The following is a 26,303-nucleotide window of genomic DNA, read 5'->3' on the forward strand; positions in this document are numbered from 1 at the left end:
CATTTCAGAATTTACTTTTCCTTTCCAACTAAACTGAAAAAGTCATATTACTTCCAGTTATAGGGGGAAAAAGTTAAGTGACTTGATTGAGAATTAGAGAATTCAAAATTATTGGTGAACAGTGGTCTGCAGTTTGACTTAAACTTATCTGTAAGTCTTTTTATATGTTTCTAAAAATACACTCAATCTGTAGAGGTTACCGAACTTTACAGTACATTTTAAGGAATCTCAAGGGAAAAGAAACATGATTATAAAGGCCCTCTCTCAAAGAAACTCAGCAAGGAAATTTCAAAACTCAGTTTTTCATCTTGCTTTAATGACTTCATTTACGACTTTTGTGAAGAATGTGAACACATTAGAAATAGCAGCCATTTATTTTAAGTACCAGTTTTTATTAAAAAGTGCATTTTGATTATTTTATGATCTAGGTAAGCTGTTAATAAGGTATCAGTATACTCTCTGGAATAATAACTTTACAAAGATTTAAAACAAACAAAATTTTAAAAGCCTTTTTATTTCCTTCACCATTATTGTTTTACAATACAAATATTACCTTGTGAATACACAAAAAAAACCCTACGGAAGATAATTCTGCTGCACATAAAATACAGAATGGATATATATACTTCTTCATTCTTAAAAAACTATTTTGTTCTCCACATTGGCAAGTATAGAATAGAATACTTCCCCAAACATACTCATGTTAGGAGTAAAACTTAAGAGTTACATGCAGTTCCTGCACAAATATATTTTAAAGAAATAGATCTCTTCTTTGTTGTTTACCAACAAAATTGCCATGAGAGTATGGATAACTAATTTATAGCTTTCAATTTTTAGTTAAGTGATCATTTTCAAAACTCTCTTTTTAAAAACAAAGTATTCATGGCTGTTTTCATTGTATAGTTAAAATCAAACTACCAAATAGATGATAAAATAATTGAAGTGGTACCTGTCATTGCCACCTGCTCACAATATGGGAACAGGCTCTGACTTTCTAATTAACTCTCCCATTCTTTAATTCATAGCAATTTAAAAACCATAAGCAGTCTTCTGATTTAATTTAGCTATAATGCAAAATTTAGTAGTAATACATACATTTATATTTTCATGGAATACTTTATTTTAAATAAAAACATTGAAGATTGCCTACTGACCATACAATCAAGACAAGAAAGGCACTAGAAACATAGACAAATTTCTCTCCCAAGAAACATTTTTAAATTTTAACTCTCTTTTCTCTGACATGTAAAAATCTTTAAATTTGGTTTTCATAACATCATTTTGAAAAATAAAGTTAGGAAATACTTAGAAAATCACTTTATAACAGAATCTTTTTTTTTTTTTACTTTTTGACACACTGTCTCTGCTGATTTTTACAAAATCCAAAGTTACCAAACCTTTCTGTGTCTGTCATTTTTATTTGAATATCGGTGCAACAGGTAGAAAGATTTCAGAATCGAACCCCATTCAGGTACTTAGAAACCTTCATAGAGACATTTGCTAGAAAATGGCTTACAGCCCAATCTTTGGGGCAAGAGATATGAAAAGTATGTTTTCCCAAGAAAATAATACGCTTTATTTCCAGGTGTGACTGGAAAGACCAGAACTTATGATATAAAAGCTTACATTTATGCTGTTGCATCATATACAAAGGAACACGGTGGTTGCAAGGTTATGTAAATCCCAAAGCCTATGAACAGGAAATGTGTACAGTGCACGACAGGTTAAATTTTCTTTATTGTTGTCCAACGCGGGTCCTTTGGAGAGAAAAAAAAGATCACAGTGCTGACCAGGTAACTCAATCGGTTAAGTCACGGTAACTGTTGAAAGATAACAGGATAAGGGAGGTGTTCATTTTATGGCATCTTTTCTCATGGAGTTCTTAGCACTTCGGACAGCTCCTCTTTCCCCACCGTGTACAGCTGTTATGTGTCACTCACCAACCGGCTGTATTTAACTTGCCTACCGAGGTGGATTACTGGCCAGGGGAAGGGCCAATGGTAAGATCGAGGTACAATTCCTTGGACATTCCTTTCAAAGTACTGAAATGGCCTGTACCACCACACTCTGGCCAGGAGGTTCATCTGGGAAGCTTCTTTTAGCACCTAAGAGAACACAGAAAGAGAAAACCAAGTCAGGAAGAACAACTGATGGTTCCAGCCCCAAAAGGAACATACACATGTTTCTCATAACCTTTCACTTTAGGTTCAAATAGTTTCCATATTAAAATTCACAAAGGCCCCCAGACCCGCCCCATGACCACCTACATAGCCACAGTTTCACACTCCCACCACCGTTCTACACTCTGCACTCAGCTGTAAACCGGGCCACACCCTAGCAGAAAAACAAGTAACTCCAATTCCGGGAGTACACGGGGAACATGCAGCTTACTCACTCTCTTGTCTATAAAGAAATACCTCAATTAGTGTTTTAGCTACTCTTCTACGATGAAAACAGAGAGAGTTAATTAAATGTTAAGTATTAAGCTGCTGAGGGGCCAAAGATAGAAAAGAAGGTAGGACTGCAAATCAAGCAAGAGGTAGGTACAGCTTAAAAAATATTTTCCAGGGACAATGAGAGCGTGACTCTTGTTCTAGAAGGATGCCGTCTCCTATGTCATTATATTAACACATTTCTGGCTCATCTTTGATTCAGAAGTGGATCAGCATCACAAGAGACAACACAACCTTAGCTGACTATCTCTTAAGACAAGAGAAACCGAAGACATCTGTGGGTTCTTTGCGCTTTTCCCCCTGCCACGCCAGCGACGGCAGGCCAAGAGCAATAGGGGTTAAAATCAAATGGGGAGAGAAACTCACTTGCTGATTGGCCATAGTGTGGTACCACCAGAAGAGTCTTGTGGTGATGTAATATGCCACCACCACATCCACAGTGTAGTGGTCATGCGCCAAGAGAATACAGAAGATTCCAACCACGCTGAGAAGCCAGCAGATCCAGTGATACCACCACAGTCGTCGAGGGGAATCTGAAAAGGAGAAACTTGCAATAGTCCCGTTATTCAAGTGCCACTAAGGGCACCCGACCATGCCTCAACTACTACTTCTGAATCCAATTACCTTGGATCTTTCCTTCTGAAAACAGATCTTTTGGGGTAGCAAACCTAAGGGCTTTCATTTCTCTGTAACGGAGGTTAGAAGGGAAGCAGCTTATTTCATAAAGTGATTTTCTTAGCCATAGTAATTTATATTTGGTTATTACTTGATTCATGTAATTATAAGTGTAGCTTAAAAGGACAAATAAGGACAGGTTAATGCATCATGCTCCATTAAAATACAAAACAACACCGCCCACTGACAATTAAATTTACCAGGAAATAATTTGGGATTAATGCTCTATACAAAAATCAGTACCTTTTGATGCTTATACACAGACTAGGCAATTATAATTGATACAACTCCCCTATTTGCTTTCCAAGCTCTGCAACCATACACTAATTTGAAAGTCTTTGAGATTTCCATTTCTCAAATACAAATAAGAGAGGATCCAAATGCCTGGGAATTCAAGCCCAAGTACGTTCCCAAGGGCAGGGCAGTGTCTGGGAAGTCACCTGATGGGAGATTCAAAATCTCTATTCGTGCAGGCCTTCCTACCTTGTATTCTCACTGAGTGGGCTTCAGAGGGTCTGAAATTTTAGGCAATAATGTTGTCTGAGTGTGATCTACCCTTCTCACCCTGGGGAAGACAGTTTAGGCTTTTACAGAATTTTCAAGGGGTCCAAGTATCCATCATTCATTCAACCACTATTTATTGAGCATCTACGATGTGCCCAGGACAGGAACTGCTCTAGTCACTGGAATCAATGAACAAAATAGGCAAAGAGCCTGCCTTTGTGGGGAGATCCCTTCCTAGTACTGAAGAGAAACAATAAATAATAATTATAATAAAGTAAATTATACATTATGTTAGAAGGTGTTAAAGCCTATGGAAAAGTAAAAAATTGAACCAAATAAGTAGGATCAGCAGTAGAGAGGGTGAAGGGAGGTTTGTCAGTTCAAATGGAGTGGTCATGGTTGGGGGTAGGGTCTTAAGAGTATGTACAGGGCTCCATGTTCCATTTCCAGGAAAATCTGTACTTGGTACTCTAACAATACAACAACAAAGACCGGCTACCGTTCATTCTCCCTGCACCTCTACTAGTGTCCCTATATGCCATGTATTTTAATTTTCACAACCTCTCCCTCATTCATGAAGGAGCTATCAGTATCTCATTCTAAAGATGAGGAAACTATGACTTACAGAGGTTAGAGGTTTTCCCCAAGGTCACAGAGCTAGCAAGTAATAGCACCAGGATTCAAAATCAGTTTGTGACCCAAGTCTTCCAATATGGCATCTCCAAGGATAAGGCTTAACCCCATTAAAGTATTGCAGGTACCAACCAGCAGGCGGTTAGGAATCCCGCCCCCCAGGGCCGCTGACATCAGGCCTGTTCTGTTCCCATTTTCCATGCCCAGTTACATTTCTCATGGAAGGCTGCTTTCGACTTACACTCTTTGATAAATAGGTAGGTGAGTGTGAGCATGACCGTGTGGCCGCTGTACAGGTAGTCCCCACACATGTTGTGGGAGCCCGTGATGGACAGGCCGCCACCAGCAATGAGCTTCATTATTCTCCTCAGTTGGGCTTCCCAGTCTCCGAAGAGCTGGTGGGAAAAGAAAAAATCAGACTATTAGCCCACATAAAAGTCTGCTACGATTATAACTTATATTCAAAATTAAGCTTTGTAATATTGTGATTTATAATGAGAAATATATATTTGGCCTTCATCCCTGTTCCTGGCACAGAGCTTCTACAACCTTTGGAATTTCCCGAGAAGAGATAGAGGTGTCTTTGGTTATTCATAAAAGCCCCTTTCAACCACACCTAGGTTCATGTTCATGAGTTCAAGGTGACTTCTGGAAAGCCCCTAAGGATGGGGGTGGTTGCCAGGAGATCCAACCAGGTGACTAGAGGGTTGGAACCTCTTTCCCACTTCCCGCCACTTCCAAGGAGGGGAGAAGGGCTGGGGGTTGAGTGAATTACCAATGGCCAATGATTTAATCAATCATGCCTCTATAATGAAGCCTCCACAGAAATCCAAAAGGACAGGGGTTTGGAGAGCTCCCAGGTTGGTGGACGTGAGGAGATGTGGGGAGAGTGATGCACGCCCCTTCCCACATACCTTGCCCTACACACCTCTTCCATGTGGCTGGTCCTACGTTATATCCTTTTACAATAAACTGCTAATCTAGCAAGTAAAATATTTTCCTGAGTTCTGTGAGCTCTAGCAAATTAACTGAACCCAAGGAGGGGGGTCATAGGAACTTCCAATTTAAAGCTGGTCGGTAAGAAGTATAGGTGACAATCTGAACCTGTGATCAGAGTCTGAAGTGGTTGGGGGCTGACAGTCAGTGTGAGATTGAGCCCTTACCCTGTGGGATCCGATGCTATTTCCAGGTAGACAGTGCCAGAATGGAGTTAAAGAGGGTTAGAGATTTGCTTGTGTGTGTGTGCGTGTGTGGGGAAACCCATATATCTAGTCACAGAAGTATTCAGTGGGGTTTTCAGAGTACAGGAGATGCACAGGAGTGTTTTTGCTTTATGAGTTTATATTAAGACATGTAAAGTCACCGCCCCCCCCTCACCATGAAGTGTGCCCACTCAACATTCACTGCTGTTCAGACAGCCCTTGGAAGAGTGTGGTCCTAGAGATGAAGCAGGCAGCTTCAGAGCTCCCCTTACATGTTGGCACTTTTTAGAGCACATGTCAGCAGGTATTTAGTTACTAAAGTTTTTTTTCACTACACTGTTAAAGACTGACTGATTGATTTACTACCATAACTGCCATCTGGGGTAAATCTCTGGGAAAAATTTAAAGATCTATTTCACACGCTTGGCCTAGAGGACAAATGTTCTACTAACTTATTAGCTAAAGCAGCTGGAGGTTAGAAAGTCAAATATATGAATTTTTTTTTTGGTATGTGATTTTGGGGGACCAAATTGAAGCAAGGGACTGAGTAGGATGTACCTTCAATCTTCTGAAATTATGTGGGTAGAACTGCATGTTTTTCCTTTTAATAAGAGTCAAAAAGTTTACAAATAAATCTACCTGTCTCTGATACAAGTCTGGGCTGGATACTAGAGTGGTAAATGGCATGAACAAGTCATTCACCGAAACTTTTGTTTGCTCTGGCAAATAAAATGTGTGACTGTCTATATTTTATGTTTGTCAGCATTCTTTTAAATTTTGGTGAGCCAATTTAATCACCATGACCCCTTTTCAACATTTAACTGATAATATTCTGGGCTCTGGGAAACATGTTTCATTATAATTTCCCTTTAAAAAAACTGATCAAGATTTCTAGTTAAGGACATCAGGTTGAACATACCACATAGCAGATACGGATTTCCAAATTGAAAGGGATCACTGAAAGTCCAGCTCAACAGAAGCAAACAGATCTACATAGCAAGACTCAGCATTATGGAACTTCAGAAACTTGGGGCTAACAAGGGACCTTCAAGCATCCAGAGATCAAAAACAAGCTTCACACAAAAGATCAAGAATCAGGCTTCTTCAAAAGCAATACTGGAAAAGAAAAGGCTTCAGAAAAATGCCTCCAAATTCTGAGGGAAAATGATTTCCAATTTAGAATTCTACACGCAGCCATATTATTAACTGAGCCTAATCTTAAAAAATAGACCAAGGATAAACTAAAGTCATTTCATATATACAAGATTTCACAATATTTACCACCTATGTATTCTTTTTGCGGGAAATTACAGAAGATGTACTCTACAAGGCAAAGGAGAAAACAGAAAAAAGAAGAAACGGGATTTGCTAGGATGCCAGCGAAGGGAATACTGAGAGCTGTGCTGTAGGCCTAAGAGAGGGAGCCCCCTAAATGGGTGAGTCAGAGCTCTGGAGATGAGGCTAACAGAACACCTAATTCCGCGGCTGCACTGAGTCACAACATGGGAACGAGTAAGTACACAGAAAACTAACAGAGCAAAAAAGCAAGGCAATTACGGACTCTACAGGAAATGAAATATTGTGTTGAAAAGTAATTATAGGAAACTATATGACTTGGCTATGAATAGCATCTACAAAACTGTAAGAATGTAAGCTCTGAATACTGAGTTAAATCAAGGACAGAAAATGACACTGGGAAGATGGGATAAGAAGCCTAAACTACTGTACTGGGATGGTGGGGGAGGGGAAGAAGGGAAGGAAAAGGCACAGAACACATACAAGCTGCAGGGGAGGATTGTGTGGGGAATACGAGGGCTCTGAATCCTGGCCTTCCCCAGCAGGAAGTCAGCAACAGCCTGTATTGGAAATTATAAAGAAACAATATTGCCATGGCACTTAGAGACCTGAGGATAAACATATACACACACAAAAATTCTGTAAAAAGAGTTAAAGAAATGAAGGTAAACACCACGAGACTCAGTTGAAAGAGCTAAAGAGAGTAGGAAAGCAGGCTGAGTGTGATTAGGGTAAGGGTTGCGTACCATGGTTTTCATAATAAGTCCTGTAGGATCATTTTGTTTCTTAAATTGCACGCATGTATAAACATGATAAAAATTTTTTGAGAGTTTTAAATTGAAAGTTTGGTCTGGTTCTGTCATAAGAACGGGTAATAAATGGAAGAAAATTATGGCAAAAAAGCTTAGGTAGTTCTTCAGTTTACATTATTTCAAATTGTCCTTTCGAAACTCCCTCTGTGTTTTGAAAACTATACATCATATTCTTGAGCACCATTCCCCCTCAATTTGCCCTCTCATTTTGGTAGGAAAATATTTGTGGAGAAACTGTAGGGGTAGGAAAAGAGGGAGAGATTATGAGGTAAACATGGCATTGAGGAAAAACAGCCCAAAATTAATGCTCCATTTCTTACAAGTGCCCTCAACACATCTATGCTTTCTTTTAAAAATATCTTTCCATGATTGTCAAACCTCTGCAAGGGGAAAGGCTCTTTAAAAGCTCAGTGGGGAACAGGACAAGAAGATGGATGGTTACAGCTACATAAAATTTTTAAATTACACTCTAAGAAGGTAAACAAACTCTAAGGCAAATGACAACACAACTGGAGCAGAAACAACTTAACATCTTTACCGTGTACACAGTACACATAAATCAAGTAAATAAGACCATTTAGGAAACAAAATTTATCAAAGGACAAAGGATGTGACCAGCTGGAGGCACTGGCTCTGTCAAGCAAATAGAAATAAAAATGAACATTAACAGGAGCTCATTCTTTCCCATATCAAATTAGCAAAGCTAAAAAAAGATAGCCAATGGTGGGGCAGGGACAACGTCACTGATCTTCTCAAACAGGCTCCTTAAAGAGGAGGGAAGGAACGTGGTAAATGCAGCAGCCAGCAGTGCAGGGAGGAAGAGGCAGTGGCCTCCGAAACAGACAGGCTGGGTTAAAAGCATGGCTCTCCTACCAATTAGCTGTGTGACCCTGGGCAGCCGAACCACTCTAAGCCTCAATTTCCTCATCACCAACCTGGGGAGTAATATATTTATTACAACTGGCAAAATCCTCTGCAAAAATCATCATCAATATTGACCACCAATCCAAACAGCCATGACCTGTGTGTGACTCAGTGCTTAGTTGTTTCTAGGCACCTACCTCCAAGAAGTGATCCCGCACATGAAGAAAACCTTTACGCACAATATTATTTATAAAAGCAACAAACTAGAAACAACCCAAATGGGAATTGTTAAATAACTGTTCCCTTGCCATTCAAAACCTGGGCCAGGGGAGCAATGGCAACACCAGGGGTTGCCTGTCATTACAGGCATACCTCGGAGATATTTCACGTTCGCTTCCAGACCACAGCAATAAAGCGAATATTCCAATTAAGCGAGTTTCACGAATTTTTTGGTTTCCCAGTGCATAAAAAGTTATGGATATTGTAGTCTATTAAGCGTACAATAGCTTTATGTCTAAAAAACCAATGTACGTGCCTTAATTAAAAAAATACTTTAGTGCTAAAAATGACAACCATCATCTGAGCCTTCAGCAAGTGGCAGTAGTAACATCAAAGATCACTGGTCACAGATCACATAACAAATACAAAGTCTGAAAATCTGCAAGAATTACCAAAATGTGACGCACACATGAAGTGAGCAAATGATGCTGGAAAAATGGTGGTGACAGACTTGTTCCACCCAGAATCGCCACAAACTTTCAGTTTCTAAAAACTGCGATAACTATAAAGTGTAATAAAGCAATGCTCAATAAAATAACGTGTGCCTGTACCCCCTCAGGACCTACTGAGCCAGAATCTGAGGTGATTCTAATGCACACTATAGTGATTCGAATGCACTGAACTAGGCCATAATTGTTTAATACATTATTTAAAAATAAGCATACAATGACTTCGTAGTAAGTTATATCATATTTTCTTCTACCAAGAGGAAAAAAATGAAACCAAATGTTTGGTATAATTATAACTGTTTAAAAAAACATGCACAGGAAAAATCTAGGATGTACACACTGCATGTTAGCATGGTTTGCATGGAAACCGGTAGGAGTTCCCTGCTTGTTGGGCTAGAAAGGAGGGGATTCCTGTGGAGTTCTGCAGTTCTGAGATTTAGGTTACTTCTGAGTACAGGCAGGAGACACGGGAAGAAAACAGAAGAAGAGGAGGAAAAGGAGGAAAAGGGAGGAGGGGGAGGAGGGAGGGAGGAAGAGGAAGAAGCAGAAACAGGAAGCTCCCAGCTCCATCTTCCTTCCTTCTCATTTTAGTTTCCTTCTGCACTCTGCCTGCTACCATTTTCCAGAGTCCTCAAAGGGCTGCTCCAGACACTGTGGCCTGTGTGTTGGGTTGCATTCAGTGGGAAAGAGGATGGAGTGTGTACCTGGAGCTCTAACCTCCCCATCAGTAGACTTCTGAGTGCTCATCTTTGAAAGCAGAGATATTTGGGGGACATTCACACAAACACTTTCTCAGTGGGCACTACAAAGATGTGACAAGGTCTTGCATCTGCATCATTATGTGAATTATGATCTCCTAGGGTCAGAGAAAAATCACTTTTCAGTAAAAACAGAGCAATTTTCTTCAAGTTCTAATAAACGGCCAAGAAATTAACTGGCTAAATCACTTAAGCAATATGAGACATAGAAAGAAATGGAGAGCAGAAGACAGACGGAGAGGCTTCTGAAAGAGACAGACCACTCCAGAAGGGTTCAAACCAGTGAGCCTTTGGTTACTAAAAACCAGGTTCCCCCAGTATGTTTTTTTTTGTTTGTTTGTTTTTTTGCGGTACACGGGCCTCTCACTGTTGTGGCCTCTCCTGTTGCGGAGCACAGGCTCCGGACACGCAGGCTCAGCGGCCATGGCTCACGAGCCCAGCCGCTCCACAGCATGTGGGATCTTCCCGGACCGGGGCACGAACCTATGTCCCCTGCATCGGCAGGCGGACTCTCAACCACTGCGCCACCAGGGAAGCCCCCCCCCCCCAGTATGTTTTCAATGCTGAATACACAGTGCTCTGATGATAGGCTGTTCACCACCATTCAGTTTGCAGATGGCCTCATGCACTTGCCTTTTCTCTTAAGTGCATCTGAAAAGTGGGGACATTGACTGTGCTTCATCCCCTTCTGGCAGGAGAGGGAGAACCTAGAACCCAAACTCATCAAATAATGCTGCACGAATCAATGGCTTTGGTATAACTTGGAGGAAGGGCTGAAAGTGAGTGCTAAAGAGCAGAAATGCTATTTAATATAATCCTTGAGTCTTACCAATGCTTCATCTTACAGCAGCCCTGAAAAATCAGCGAGGCAGGTCTTAACTCTGTCCTGGGTCCCCCGGCTGTTCAGTTTGGGAGCTGGAATGGGTCCCAAGTCCTCTGACTCCGCGTATGTATTATCTGCAAACTGCACGCTACCTGTACACTGCCAGCGCCTCCCCAAGCCTGCATAAACCAAGAACCGGATACACATGAAGCAACCTTGCTCTGAGCAGCCTAGGTTCCTTACAAAGGTAACGTCATGCCATCATGCCCCATACCAACCACCAGGAACAGTCAGATGTCTCTCAGTGGACCTGTCCTCATTCATGCATTCAATGAATCTAGCTACTACCACCAGGGCAAATAACTTCTTGTCTTGTTCCAGAAGAAAAGTCTTCCTCCAAAACAGAAAATGCACTACCATCCATGGCATGTAAAGAAAGCTGTTCTTGGGGCTTCCCTGGTGGCGCAGTGGTTGAGAGTCCGCCTGCCGATGCAGGGGACACGGGTTCGTGCCCCGGTCCGGGAAGATCCCACATGCTGCGGAGCGGCTGGGCCCGTGAGCCATGGCCGCTGAGCCTGCGCTCCGCAGCGGGAGAGGCCACAACAGTGAGAGGCCTGCATAACGCAAAAAAAAAAAAAAAAAAAAAAAAAAGAAAGCTGTTCTTCAACACCCAGACCACAGGTCAGATTCGCTAAGGGAATCAAGCATCAGGGAACAGCAGGATCAATGGAATCCCCATCAATCCATGTCCTGCGCAGCCTGCAACTGGGAAACACACGCTATGTGCTGCAGTCCCCGCCTCAACTTCAACTCCCAAACAAAAGCAGCAAAACTATGCCACTTCTTGAATTTCAACAGGCACACGGCGCTCCTAACCAGTGATGGACACTTAAGAACTAATTTGAGGCATGGAATGTCCTTGAGCATGACCTTGAAGACTGAGGGGAAGATGGTGTGTTGCTAAGTTTGATGAATGTTTTAGATTTCACAGCAGCAGTGAGAGGTTCAAAACTGCCCCTTATAATTTCTCCGATCTTCTGTGATACATATATACCATGAAGATGTGATACATATCTACAATGGAATATTACTCAGCCATAAAAAGGAACGAAATTGGGTCATTTGTAGAGATATGGATGGAGCTAGAGTCTGTCATACAAAGCGAAGTAAGTCAGAAAGAGAAAAACAAATATCGTATATTAAAGCATATGTGTGGAATCTACAAAAATAGTACAGATGAACCTATTTCCAGGGCAGGAATAGAGACTCAGAGGTAGAGGATGGACGTGTGGACACAGTGGGGCAAGGGGAGGGTGGGAGGAATTGGGAGATCAGGTTTGACATAAATACACTACCATGTGTAAAATAGCTAGCTAGTGGGAACCTGCTGTATAGCACTGGGAGCTCAGTTCAGTGCTCTGTGATGACCTAGATGGGTGGGATTGGAGGTGGGGAGGGAGGTCCAAGAGGGAGGGGATACATGTATACATACAGCTGATTCACTTCGTTGTACAGCAGAAACCAACACAACACTGTAAAGCAATTATATGCCAATTAAAAAAAAAAAACTGTCCCTTATAATTTCTCATACCTTTTTGTGACTGTCGATTGAGGAGTAAAAAAAAACAACAAAAAGGAATGTAGGGTCGTTTGTACATAATAAAATATTACATTTTGTTTGTACAGAGATTCCAACTTTTTAACAGAGTTTTCCTGTCAATTAGCTCATTGTAGCCTCACAAGCCTATCAGGTGGTTAGCGTATATGTAATTATATCCATTTTACAGATAAGCAAATAGAGGCGCTATTTTTCTATTTCACGGTGACTCAGTTGGGATCAGATCCAAATGTCTTACCTCTCACTAAAGGATCTTGCCTTTTGGTTCCCTGGAGAGAGCAGCTATTGGTGCAAACACTTCTCCAAATAACAAAGGCTGGACAATGTCTCCAGGTTCACTTTTTTTGTTGTTTTTGTCATGCTAATGAAATTGAATCCATTTTACATAAATCATTTAAATATAGTTGAACGGTTTAAAAATTTTATTCATTATTCACTAAAGATCTATTTTTCGTAAGTGTTTTTTCCATTAAATCAAATTTCCCCATCTCTAAAAAAGTTATTTCCATGGGAATCTTTCACAAACAAATTACACATTTTCCACCTTCTTGAGCAAGGTGTTTTCAGTTTGATCTTAACTTTCCTTGCTTTATGTTGTGCTGCGTAGGAGGGATGCTCCAAAGACCTCTAAGCTTATGTCATAAGAACAACAATGAGGATAAATCCAGCCGCAAGCCCCCGTTTTGGGTTAACCATCCAGGTGGCTCTGGACAAACCATTTTACCCATTCTAGCTTCAGTTCTCTCATCTGTAAAATGGCGAGAATACCACCACCTCATCCTCAACCCTCACTGCCAAAGGGAGGTAATGTTTATAAAAGTGATTGCTCAAAAATTATAAAGCGCTATACAAATATCAGACCACATTACAATGATCAAGTTAGGCCCATGTTTTGGGTGAGGAGTTCCTTAAGTGAGAACTCAATGCTTAGCAGCCAAGAAGTGAAATTCTCCTTAAATCCACAGCCCTCACGGATGTTCATCTGTGATCACTTTTATGAATTCTTCCTCAGATGGTTATCATTTCATTCCTGGGAAGATTTAGTTTCATCTGCAAATATTATCTCCATCTCAAATGATCTGAAGTAGGGAGATTTCCCTATACACATCCTCTTAGAACTCAGATATACAACCTTAAAAACATTTTTCCCTCCACTGAGCTCTGAGGGATCTGGCTCTCCACACTGCTCCATTATCCAATGTATCCAAGAGTTCCTATACCAGGCAGGCTTTTTTTTTTCATGGGGAGGGGTCTCTAAATAATCATCAGTAATAAAGCACTCATCCCCTACCAGCCTCCCTTTCCCCCAGTAAAAACGTAAAAGTGTTTTCATGGCCTTTAGTAAGGAGACTTATCAGAGCCTTCACAAAATCTTAAATAAAGATCAGCTATTGATTTCCATTTACCCAGATACTTATTTGTCACATGAAAGAAATCCAGTATTTCAGTCAGGCAAGATTTCCCTTTAACAAAAATTATATCTGAGAGATTCTGTAGCCTACCTGGTCATGAGGTGAAAATTGAAAAAAAATTCCCTCAAATTTTTGCTTTGAAAATGTGTAAATCTAAAGAAGAGAATAATGAACATCCTTAGACTCATCAATTATCAATATTTTGCCACATTTGCTTCTCCTTCTTCTCCCACTTTTTTTTCCTGGGCCATTTGAGATTTAAGTTGAATACATTATGACACTTTACCCTTAAGTGTACAAACAAGGACATTTTCTTCTGTAATCACACTCACGAAATTTAACAATGATAGAATACTCTCATGGTTAATAGACATCCTTATTCAGATGCCCCCATAGTCTCAACAATGTCCTGTATAGCTTTCCCCCCGGAATCTAGGATTCAATCAGAGGAGACATATTGAGGGTACTTGTCATACTCTTAATTTTTCTTAGTCTACTAGTTTCTCAGTCCTTTTTTTTTTTTTTTAAATGACACTGACATTTTATTTTAAAGAGTCCAGTCTAGTTTTTTTATATCAAGAGCATGTCCCTCCATTTGGCTTTTATCTGACTGTTTCCTTATGTTTAAACTCAGGTTAAATGTTATTGGCAGGAATATACAGAAATGATGTGTCCTACCCAGTGCATCAGATCAAAAAGCATCCGGTATCATTTGTTCTGTTGCTGGTTTGATCACTTGGCTGCCAGAGTGTCTGCCAGATTTCTCCTCCGAATACACACCTTTGCCCCTTTATTATTAACAAGCAGTTTGTGACTTTTTGAAACTATATAAATATTATGGTGCCCCACCTTTCACCCAGTGGCTTTAGCATCTGTTGATGATTCTTGCTGGAATTATTACTACAGTGGTTGCAAAATGGTGATTTTCTATCTCTAATATTTCTTTTATATCTAGCAGTTAATTTTTTCTCACCAGCACTAATTTTTAAAATGTTTCTTATTAACGTATTATAATTAATTACTGTCATATTTCATTGTGGTGCTCCAATTGTCTCACACGTGGCCAGTGGGAGCCTCTCAAGCAGGACAGTATGGCTTCTGAATGGAACCCACCGGTCTGCAGTGTCTGGGAAGCTCTGGAACCTTCCTCAGGACAAAAGTCCTGCTGTCTATCTGCCTGTACTCTGACACAGTGGATCACGCTTCGTGTAGAGTCATATAGCGTCACCTCCGAGGCTCTTTGGATTTCTTCAGTGAATGCTTGTTCACCCTGGTGACCTCTTCACACTAGATGCCTGCTGCCATGTAGGAAACCTCTGTCACCTTCCCAATGTTTGCCCTGGTCTAGGCATTCCTCATCTTTAAATTTGAAACACCGCACAAAAGCAGCCTCATCTGCCTCCCTCGTGTGGAGTACCAAGAACAGAGATGCGGCTGAACTTCTTGCCTCTGCCACTTAGTACCTGCAAGACAACAGGCAAGTCAAGCATCTCTGGACCAACTGCAACTTCCTCCCACTCATGACTGTGAGACTTCAATGAAAAAACATTGAGAATCATACCTGGCACGAAACAGGTAGACGTAATTTAGCACCGCTCGAAGTCTACCTCCCCTCCTCTCTCCCAAACAGCTTACTTTCTGTATCACTGGAGAGATGGCTTTCTAAGAGACAGATGTGATCACATCCTATTCACTGCTCCAACCTTTCCTGGCTTCCTGTGGCCAGACTCCTTAGAAGTGTGACCAGATCCCTTAAAACCTGCCCACAACGTGCCTCTCTGGCTTTCTCTCTGCCACTCAGCCCACAGGACCACATGACCAGGCGTCTCTAACTTTACCTGCGCCTTCAGACTTCCTTTCACACCCTTTCTGTTCTCTCCCTTTAACTCCACTTGGCAAACACCTACTCATCCTTTTCAGACTTGGCTCGGACGGCACCTCCTCAGTGCAGCCAACACTCCCAGCAAAGTTTGCCACCTTCTTCTCTGCTTCCATGGCAACTGAGCACCTCACGCCTATTACAGTGAAGGCTGTAGTCAGAGAATAATCTTATGTGTTACATGTCTGTGACAGCTTCTGGATGCCCATTTGTCTTACGTGTTTGTGTACCCTCAAAATTCACCCCACGCAAGACAGGTCCTCTAGAAATGTTTGTTCAGAAGTAAGCAATCCGCTTGTTTGTGAAAAGAAGTCACATCTATAATCTCTCTGCCTCACAATCCCTGTCTCCCTGGAGACTTCCCATAAATAAGAAAACCATTTAGAAAGTTTATAAAATCATGTAAAAATGCATATAACAAATGTTAACTATAAAGACACAGGAACAACTGCACAAAAAGCATGATCAGAACTATGTAAGAAAAATACACATAAAGAACTAATAAATATACTGAAACATGAACAGTGGATAGAACCATGAGTGTAAAAATTTTCCTTTTTACATTTTTGCAATGTATCTATAATGAATGTAGAGTTTCTTTAAGATGGGGAAAAATAACCTTTTTTTAAGACAGAAAGAAGAGACTTAGTACATTTTTCTTTTTTCTTTTTCTTTTTTTCTCATTCCTGAAAAGGGAAGAGAACAGTGGAGAGAAAAATGGGAAAGTGAAGAAGAGACTTGGGATGGGGGAGGTTATCAGAAATTATAAAGCAAGAAATTTTTTTAAAAATGAGAATGAACAAAATGATAAGAAACTGGGAGGCAAGCAGAAAATTAGGTAAAATCAAGCACTGACAATTTAAATTCCACACGATTCAACAGGATGACATGAAGCTATTTTGGTAACAGAACACAAGCCATATTCTGAAATGCTGATAAGGTTAGCAGGAGCTAATCAGAACATCAACATTTGTCAGCGAGGAGGGCAGCTTTTGAGCACTCAAGCTGTTACCTAAGAAAGTAGGAAAGAACTTAAAAAGGTTATAAAATCCTAAAAAGCAGTGAGTCTTGTGCCTTGTAAGACTGAACACATGCCAGTAAAGAGACCCTTGAGACTGAGGATTACTACATCACAGCTTAGCATCGAATTGAAGGAGGTGCTTTGATCTTCCTAATGCGTGCAATGCAAAAAAACTGACAGTGGCAGGAAAGAACACGGAAGTCTTTCTGTTATTATATTTGTATTTTATTGTTCCACTGAACAATTAATCTCAGATGTCCAATTAATCTCAGCCTTGTCCGACAGTGGGCTATGTTCAAGTATGCTGGATGGAAAAATAAAAAGACACGTTTTTGAAGTTCAAGAAAATCATTCCACTGAAAACACCATGTCAGATTAATGCGTTAGCCAGCTAAGTACCCAGGATGTAACGTAACTCTCTCGTTTTGAAGGTTTTCAAATCTAAGGTCACCATGGAGACCAAAAACCAGAACCAACATGAATCTCACTTTAATGCTTAGGCATTAGATTAACTCAAGTGATTATTAAAATGAGAGTTGAAAACAGCATAAGTTATTCCTTCTCTTCCAATAACATTAGTGTATCTGTGTTATCTGGGGCAGGTTTTTTTTTCTTTCTTTTTTTTTCTTGTGGAGTTTGCTAAAACAACAACAACAAAAATTTCTTACATAAAGCTTAGGACATAGAAGAATTCTCAAATGTTTCTGCCTTTTTTATTTTAAAAAACTGAATCCTAAAAAGTTAGCACAAGATGACAAGAAGGTGTTTTCTGGTTGGGACACATGCTCCTTGGAGAAAAGCTGTGTTGAGATTAACAAGGGGTAATCAAGGTTGCACTAACTTGGCAGCCTCGTAAGCCCACCACGCACACCCACTGGGATACAGGACTAGTGCTTCCCAGAAGCTTCTGTTCCAGGAACTGAATGCTTCCTTCCCTTCTCACGCCCCAGCAGCTCGTCTCTGTTGCAGGAGCATCTGATGACAGGCCCCCTTCTCTTCTCACCTCATCATTTCACATGACGATTACTTCTCTAAGCCATGACATTTTGTGAAGTAAAGAGTACACTGCCATCAAGTGAATGAACACTAGGAACAATTTTCTTAATTACTACTGCATACCTGTTGAAACATTTTTCTTAGAAGCCATGCGTTTTGAATACTGGTGTTAAGGGAAGAATTAAGTACACTAATTATGGGGCTTTGCATGTTGGCAGAACCAAGTTTAAGTTCACGCGCCCATGTTAAACAAAGTCGTATTCTAAAGCTCAACTCTCTTCCCTTGGAGTTTAATGATGACTGATAACCATAAGAATATCCACCAACCAACAGGCCTTAGATGGTGTCTCAAGTCAGGGGATAACCAATTCTGGAAGCATCGTACGTTAATGTCCTGTCTCTGGCCTTTTCATCCATACCAACAGCTTTAACACCACCGAGAATATAATGAATCACAAATATTTAATTTCTAGCGCTGATTTTTCCCTCAATTTCAGATGTAGACTGCTAGTTGGCCTGGACACCACCACTTAGATATCTCACAAGTACCTCAGACTCTATTTGTTTAATCTGAAGTCATTAACTCCGTTTTCCTCCTTACCTTATAATTATGCCAGTGGTAAAAGCCAATTGCCTTTGAAATCCTTCCTTTCTCTCCTTATTCCCTATATCAAATGTATTGCTAAGCTGTACTGATTCAGCCACTTAAATATTGCTCAAATCTGTCTCCACTTCTCTTATCCCTACGGCCAGCAGCTTAGCTTAAGGTCCTTATATCACAGCATTTTCCACATTATATAAGATGAAAGTTCGGATGAGGTGGTCTTAAAGCACTTTCCACAAAGGCAGGGGCTTCTACTCTGCTCACCCCCTTGCACTCCAGTACCTCAGACACAGCAGGTGCTTAATGCACGTTAAATACATTTTCTCTGGACGAATAAGAGTCTAGGCGTTAAGGCGTGATGGCCACACCAAGCTTTCTTATTTCTGTACAGCATCTTACATCTACAGAGCCCTGTGTATTTACTGCCTTCTTTCACTCTCGCAACTCCTTAAGATGGTATGAAAAGTGCCATAAGCCCTGTCTTGCCAACAAAGGGACTGCGGCTCTGAGAAGTTAAATGCAACTGCTGCACAGCTAGCAAGTGCTGGACGACATCATCCTCACTCTGACCTCAGTGTTCTTTCCACTACTGGGTAGGTTTGTATTTTTACAGGGTAATGAGTCCCCTCTCAGTGCAATGGTTCAGAGAGAGTTTGATCAAGATTTGGTGGCGAGGATATTGAGACACTGGACTGGATGACTTTCAGTAAGGTTCCTTTCCGTTTTGACTAACCAAGCCCTGGGTAGGGCTCTAAGGAAGGCAGAGGTGGTCTCTGGGATCTCTCTTGAGCACTATCTCTCGCTCCCTTCTGACACTGTTCCCCAGTGCAGTGTTCTGACCCTTGTCTGACCTCTCAGTTTCTTAAGTTTGATCTCCAAGAGGCAGCACTGAGCCTTCAAGACCTTTTCCAAGTCTTCTGTCTAGCTTCAGAAATCATTCTGTTTTACTTGTGAAGTGTTCTTGCCAAAGAAATTAGAACAACTGAATCAAGTCTCCAGAGCCAACTTTCTATTTAGAGGAAATATGGAGGAGAAAGGAAGAAGTTAATTGACACTAGAAAGACGCAAACAGATAAGTCCAGAATGTGGGATATTCTACAGGACAACTGCTCTGATCTCTGTAGGTTACTGATGGGGTTTACAAAAAGGGGGTGGGGGGACTTCCCTGGCGGTCCAACGGTTCAGACTTCAAGCTCCCACTGCAGGGGGCACAGGTTCGATCCCGCATGCCAAAAAAAATAAACGGGGGGTGGGGAGGAGAGAAGGAACTGCTCTAGAATGTAGAGACTTAACAGACAGAACAACTAAATATAATATAAAGACTGTGGATCCTAATTTATACAAACCAACTGTTTTTTTTAAAAAGGCATTTTTTAAGACAATCAAGATATTCTACGAGTTGGTAATTGCCAATACCAAAGAATTACTGTTAATTGTGCCGAATGTACCAACAGCGTTAAAGTTATGAGACAAAATGTCCAAAATTTTTAGATGCATATTAAGTATGTAGCAATGAAATAACATTGTCTGGGGTTTGCTTTAAGATACTTCAAAAGAAAAACAGAAGATAAGATGAAGCAAATGTAGTAAATCTTGGTAACTACTGAGTCTGGGTGCTGGCACACGGTGGTTCCTTATACTGGTTTCTCTCTGGAATACAGCTGAAAAATTTCAGAACAAAAAACTGTGTTTTTGAACCCATTCTTCCAAGAACTCTGTTCTACAAAAGAATTAGATTTAGTGAGTTTTTACTAATAATTTTTGCTAACATTTTACCCCCTCCTGTATACTTTAAAGATTCTAATTTCCAGAAGACTGTCACAGAAAGATGGCCCTAGTCGGGGTTTCTGGCAGCATGATACATGAGCGACACACTGGGGTCTGGTTTTGCATGCTGTCCCTGCCATTACCTCTGTCTTTACCAAGAAAACCCACAAGCTATATTTAGCTATGGGATCCTGATTGGATGTGCTGATGACTCGAGCTGACTCTGTAAGTGCCAATACTAACCAAGTGTGGGGTTGCCGGCAACTGGGTGGAGCTGCAGAGGTGCTAAGAAGAAACAAGGCTGGAACCAGATCAGGGAGAAAGGCCACACACACAGCACGACCCCTTGATGCTGGGTCCATCTTCAACATGGGCTGGACCAGATCCCACATCTACCTAAACTGGTATGACATGTTCCTTGGTGGAGAAACTTCCCAGGCACAGACTTTTTTAAGAACCGAACTACTACTGAGAACACACTTGCTTATCAAGCCAGCCTCCCAGCAGGAGTCTACATCACTGGGTCCTCAGTGACAACAAGGTATTTCGTCTAAGTCAGGAGCTGTAGGCAAGTGCCTGAGAGCTTTCATAGAGGATAAAGAAGATGTGAGGCTGGCTTTCTTTGGAAGGGCTGAAGAAAGAGCAAGGAGATGCAGAGAGGCAGGATTGCTGATGGAGATGAGTAGAACCTTGGGATCATTCATTCCTTATGACGAATTCTCCAGTTACGGAAATAGACTGTAGCAAAAACGGAAAGAGGGCAGAAACCAACTAGCTACCTCTCTGAGCACGTATGTAAGTCTAGGAAGGAAGGGGACCACAGTAAGCAAGCAACCTAAAGAGATCCAGAATTTCAAACGATAAAGACACCACTTTAAAAATCCCTCTTCCGGGGCTTCCCTGATGGCGCAGTGGTTGGGAGTCCGCCTGCCAATGCAGGGGACACGGGTTCATGCCCCAGTACGGGAGGATCCCACATGCCGCGGAGCGGCTGGGCCCGTGAGCCATGGCCACTGAGCCTGCGCGTCCGGAGCCTGTGCTCCGCAACGGGAGAGGCCACAACAGTGAGAGGCCCACGTACCGAAAAAAAAAAAAAATCCCTCTTCCAAGGGACTGGATTCTTCAGCCCTCTTCCAAGGTTCTATCAGAGAGAATGTCTCTTCTGGAAGTAACAAAAGTACAAATGGATGAAATTGAAAGGATGTTTCACTAGCACAAGTGCGATGTGAAGAAATGATTCCAAACACACAGCATTCCATTTCTTCTCCCACCCAAATCGAGGAAATGAGCTTCTTCTACTTCTTATTACATTAAAAAGCTTTAATGTAGGTAGACATTTTTAAAACTAAATCTCCTGTTAATTATTTCATAAAATTCCGATGATCTCCCCAGTTGAAATTATTCCAAGGCAAAAGTTGGGGTATGGAGTATTACGTGAATCTGATGGAAAGGTAGAGACAATAGAAGAGGAATAAAGTTTATTTTAAAGAAAAGCTTCTATGCTACTAGAGAAGATCAATACAGCAAGATGTCCCGCCAGGGAGGAGAGATCTTGTTTGGGTGGGTGGAGGGTGCAAAGGGACAGGAATAGTGTCTCTAGCTCTGCTGTTACGGATTCCCACTGTAGGGATTAATAGAAAGAAGGAAAAAATATCATTTGAAACAGAACCTTCCATCTAAGAGAGGGAAAACGCATATAAAAGCTTCTGGATCTGTATCAAGGGAGCGAATGATATTTTAAAAGTATGGCAGGAAACCAAAGAGCTATGCCCACACACAAAGCTTAACTGCTTCCATCACACTAACTAGACCACATATTTCCCCAGCTGCGAAGCACTGGGGTTTGGGAATTTTAAGAAGGGTGGGGCCACCTAGCTGTATTGCTTAGTAACGTTCCCAGATGAAGGCAAAGGGACTTGATTCTATTCTAAAGAAATTTTTACCTTTGGCCTACATCAAAGGACCCCTGGGCAAGATGAGAAACAAACAAAAAGGGAAATTACAGCAAGGAATGGTTTACCTTCGGAGAGCAGTTGAAATGCATACCGGGTACTGGGAGTGTAGTTACATACATTGTAATACACCGATACAGGTACAGCGTGCCAACTATGCAGAAAAATCTTCTGCTAATAATAGACCTAGAAAAAGGGAAAAACAGGGCAGACACTCAGTCATGAAATTTCGCAGGTTCATTTACTTCAAGTTTTCAATGACCCAACAATACAAACAAACCCCAAAACTACCTGAGAGATTGAAATCAGAATTTTATAACTAGAGCTAAGAGCAGATTAAGGTGAGGATTTTGAGAATGATTCTGTTTTTTCTTTTTAAATATTAACTTTAAGGCCAGAGGAGTTTAAAACACTCTACATTGCTATTAATTGGGCTTCCTGAGGCCTTAAACGTGAGTTGACATTCAACTGATGTACAAGTAGGGCCTATTCTGATGGGTCAGAGCTGACTCAGTACCTGTGGTTAAACATTTAGAGAGTGTCTTTTCTGTCATAAAAAAGATGTTCAGAAAATTACAATGACATTAAAATGAGAATTCAAAACTTTTCTGGCATTTAATGAGCCAAAGACATTAAACCACTATACTTGTACATCCCAGAAACTGATTATCTTAGCAGATCTCCAAGGTAGCATGATGCCAAGAGAAGAGCCTGTCTCAGTGATAGCATCCAACCTCTCTCTGCTAACTATGTGGCCTTGGGATAGACTATTGACATCTCTGAGTCTCAGTTTCCTAATCTGTAAACCAGAAATAAGAACATTAGAAATAATGTACGGAAAATCCCTGCCATCCATGCACAGTGGCAGTCAACAAATGTATACATTTTGTGGATGAATCACAAAATAAGCAAGAATTAGAATCACACATCTTTTCCATTTCAAGTTTATTGGTGGTTCTAATGAAATTATTTGATATGTATATGTGAACATGTATATTGAGTTTGATAACTTCTCCTGATAGCAATTTCCACATAGGTTTGGCTTTAACTAGATTAAGTTGTACAAACTTAAGTGTATCTTTGAACAAGAATGTTCCTTCCCTTCTAATTCTACCTGTTCTATCTTGTTCTACCACAGGCCAGAATCACAGTCCTGTGGGTCTCCTCCTCTTCAACCTTGAGGGGTTCAAATTTTTCCTTGGCCCAGGGCAACCTGACATAAATAAACACACATTTTTTAGAAACAGTGAACAGGCTTTCCTCTGAGGATACTGAACATTCACTCTATAATTGTACAATGTGCCTCTATTTTTATGCAGGATGGACATTCCTACTGGAGAAGAATTTGTATCGTTTGTATTTTTTAACAAGAGGAGTGAAGTGATATGTCGCCTGTGTGATTAGAAATTAATTTAAAAATAACCCACATAACTGGATTAGCATTTCATTCATAACTACACAGTTCATGTAAGGTCCTTAGGTTGTACGGGTAGAGCCTGGGTGTTGTGCCTCTTTACCCAGATTTTAGAAACTGGGTCAAAACTGCTTACCACAGAGAATGTCTCCTTTTCTCTTATTAAAGCTGTGCTTGCCACCTCCAAGGGCAAGAATTTATTCAGCATAAAGCTGTCTTTTATAAAGGTATGTGTCTCTAATTTCACTTGATGAAAAGCACAGTATAATTAAACAATATAAAGAGGGACAATACTAGAGAATATTACTAGACTATAAATGTCTTACCAAAATAACTTGAAATACCCGCGTGAATTTTACATTGTAAGACACGATGATCATTTTTCTCAAAAAGAAAATGCCCTCTCTCACCATCCTGTTCAAACAAACAGAAATTACTTGCCATTTTACTTGAACTATACGAAAAACATCTACAACAGAAAACTGTTAAGTCTATTTAGATATGTTAATCTCTTTAGATGAAGAGAAACAAATAAAATGACTCCTATCACTCCATTTTGGGAAAGATTACTATCTTAAATCCCTTTGCCTGATGGTTTCATGCTGCACATAAGATACACACACGCACACACAAACACCAGTAACTATTTCCATATCTCAAACTTGAGTCACATTTGAGAGGCAGTGAAAAGACGTAGGATTACCTGAGAATGAGGTATATGAAAAAATGATAATGGATGAGAAAAGGCAAATTCTTTAACAAAAAATACTTTAAAAGTATCAAACATTAAAGATTCAGTCACATTTACTCTTTGACTTGAAGTGAAACAGTCAAATGATTTTATCAATGTGACTCCATCAATATTCACATGGTGACAAGCTGGAAGTGACTATTAATAAGAATCTTCTGATCTTTGGTATTAATCTTTTTGAAAGTAAGCTTAGAATATCTTCAATGTATAATTTTAAACAAGAATCTCCTACCATAAACTTTAAAAAGCAGGATATAAAAGTGTTTCAAAAACTTGTATCCTGTTAAGGTATTTTTCCTTAATCAAACAATTTCACACATTAGAATTCTTTCTTACTTAAGTTTAAAAGTTCAAGATGTGCTTTAAAGAAAAAAGGTTTAAAGTAGTTAAAAATGTAACAAGACAACAAAAAAGCCACAGAGGAAACACTAATGAGGTATTTCCAGAGATTAAGCAAATGCCAAGGACAATGTGCACACTATAATTCTCAAAACCACAATGCTGTTCTTCTCACATGGGATACATCTCTCCTTTCACGTTGGAAAGAAGCCTGTTTCCTATCTGCTTGCACTCTGCAATGACTATCACGTCACAGACGCTTGTACTTGGTCACGATTATTCTTCTCTCAAGTATTTGAGTAACAGGCTCATTACTACTTGCTCTGACAGAAAAGAAAAACATTGTTAAATTTAAAAAAAAGAAAGGTAGTGGCTTAGTGGCTTATATTTTTTTCTAAGTCCCATGTAAAAGGTCTGCAATATAATGCAAGAGGAAGGAAACTGTCCATTCTTCATTATTGTTAAATTCGATAAGGAAATATGAATAAAAGTGTTAATATTTTATAGATAATCATTAAGACTTGTTAGAATGGTATGTTATGTTAGGTCCAGGATAACTTTATTAAACATTTTACTATCCCTACTTAAGGAGGAAAAAGTACACAGAACCTGATTAATTACTACCAAATACAGGCTTAAAACAGCAGTACTGCTTTGTTTCTGGCATTTGATACAATGGTCTAAAATTCTAAAGAAAAAACGATGAAAGAAATGAATATACTGGAAAGTAAAATTAAAATACTGGGAAGTTCTTTTGTTTCCCGCAAGTTGTCTCTTCCTGAGCTGTAGCCAGAAGACGCACAATTCTTTCAGTGTTCAGACCTGCTCTGCCAGCTCTTGAAACAAACAGGTCCTGAGACATAGCAGTGGAACTAAGCAACAATCCCAAAGTAGGAGGCGATAAACACGGGGGACAGCACATGTATCTGGACCAGGATCAGGGAGGCCCACATCTCTGGAGCAATCACGGAGGCCAGTGCGCAGTTCAGGTCCCTCCAGTATATGCCACAGGGACAAGGCGTCTCCAGCTTATCTTCACACAGATGCTGGCTCTACCTTTAGCAAAGGCTCGCGTGATGATTTGAATCATCTCAATTAACTTCTTTGGAAATTGGCTTCCTCGCCAGCAAAACGGTATCTTTCTTAATGATTCAGAGAAATGCTACTGAGGAATTTCCCCAGACTGTTATTAACAGTAACTAGGGTTTTGCCAAATTCCTCCTCTACGCCAAGCTCTGTGTCATTTAATTCTTAAAATAACCTGCAATGCAAGGCTATGATCCTTATTTTACAGATGGGGAAATAGCAGTTTCAGAGAGTCTAAGGTGAAATATAAATACATTACACAAGACAAAAAGATTCAGGAAATGGCTTCAAATTGTGTAAGAAAGCCCAATTTCATTTTGAGACTACACTGTTGCGTACCAATCGATGAGCCAACATCCGATCACATTTAAGCTACATATCAAAATCCACTTAACTCAGGTTTTTCACTTAGTGTTTTATGTCATATTTCGTATTGACCCAGACCTCTACAAAATAAGCACTTCTGACAGTTATTTAATGATAACCATGTTAGTTATTAAAGTACTGAAAAAAATCCTTCTAGGTATCCAGAAGGAAACTGTCCATTCTTCATTATCGTTTGCACAGTCCGTGCCCAGTTAGATATGCTTTACGTCCCCCCCAGTGTTTGGTCAGTCATTCTGAAATGTCATCCGTTTCTCAACATTCTATCTCGCCTGAACTTCCACTATGACCTTTGACCTAGTGTCCCTAATTCCACTTGTGCCTCCCTAAAA

General features: G+C 40.4%; 1 protein-coding gene across 9 annotated transcripts in view; it reads right to left on the reverse strand.

Annotated features, from left to right (window-relative positions):
- Positions 1-495: 495 nt before the first annotated feature.
- SGMS1 (sphingomyelin synthase 1) overlaps positions 496-26,303 on the reverse strand; it is a 291,005-nt gene continuing 265,197 nt past the window's right edge. For all 9 annotated transcript variants that reach the window (XM_082673862.1, XM_082673859.1, XM_082673858.1 and 6 more), the window contains 4 exons: positions 22,066-22,183; positions 4,507-4,660; positions 2,820-2,986; positions 496-2,105 (listed from right to left, as the gene is read on the reverse strand). In XM_082673862.1, coding sequence (XP_082529988.1) covers positions 1,926-2,105; positions 2,820-2,986; positions 4,507-4,660; positions 22,066-22,183 — 619 coding nt within the window. In that variant the 3' untranslated portion in view covers positions 496-1,925. The remainder of the gene's footprint in view (positions 2,106-2,819; positions 2,987-4,506; positions 4,661-22,065; positions 22,184-26,303) is intronic.

This window comes from Grampus griseus (assembly GCF_964374135.1).
Source record: "Grampus griseus genome assembly, chromosome: 16".
Taxonomy (NCBI): Eukaryota; Metazoa; Chordata; class Mammalia; order Artiodactyla; family Delphinidae; genus Grampus; species Grampus griseus.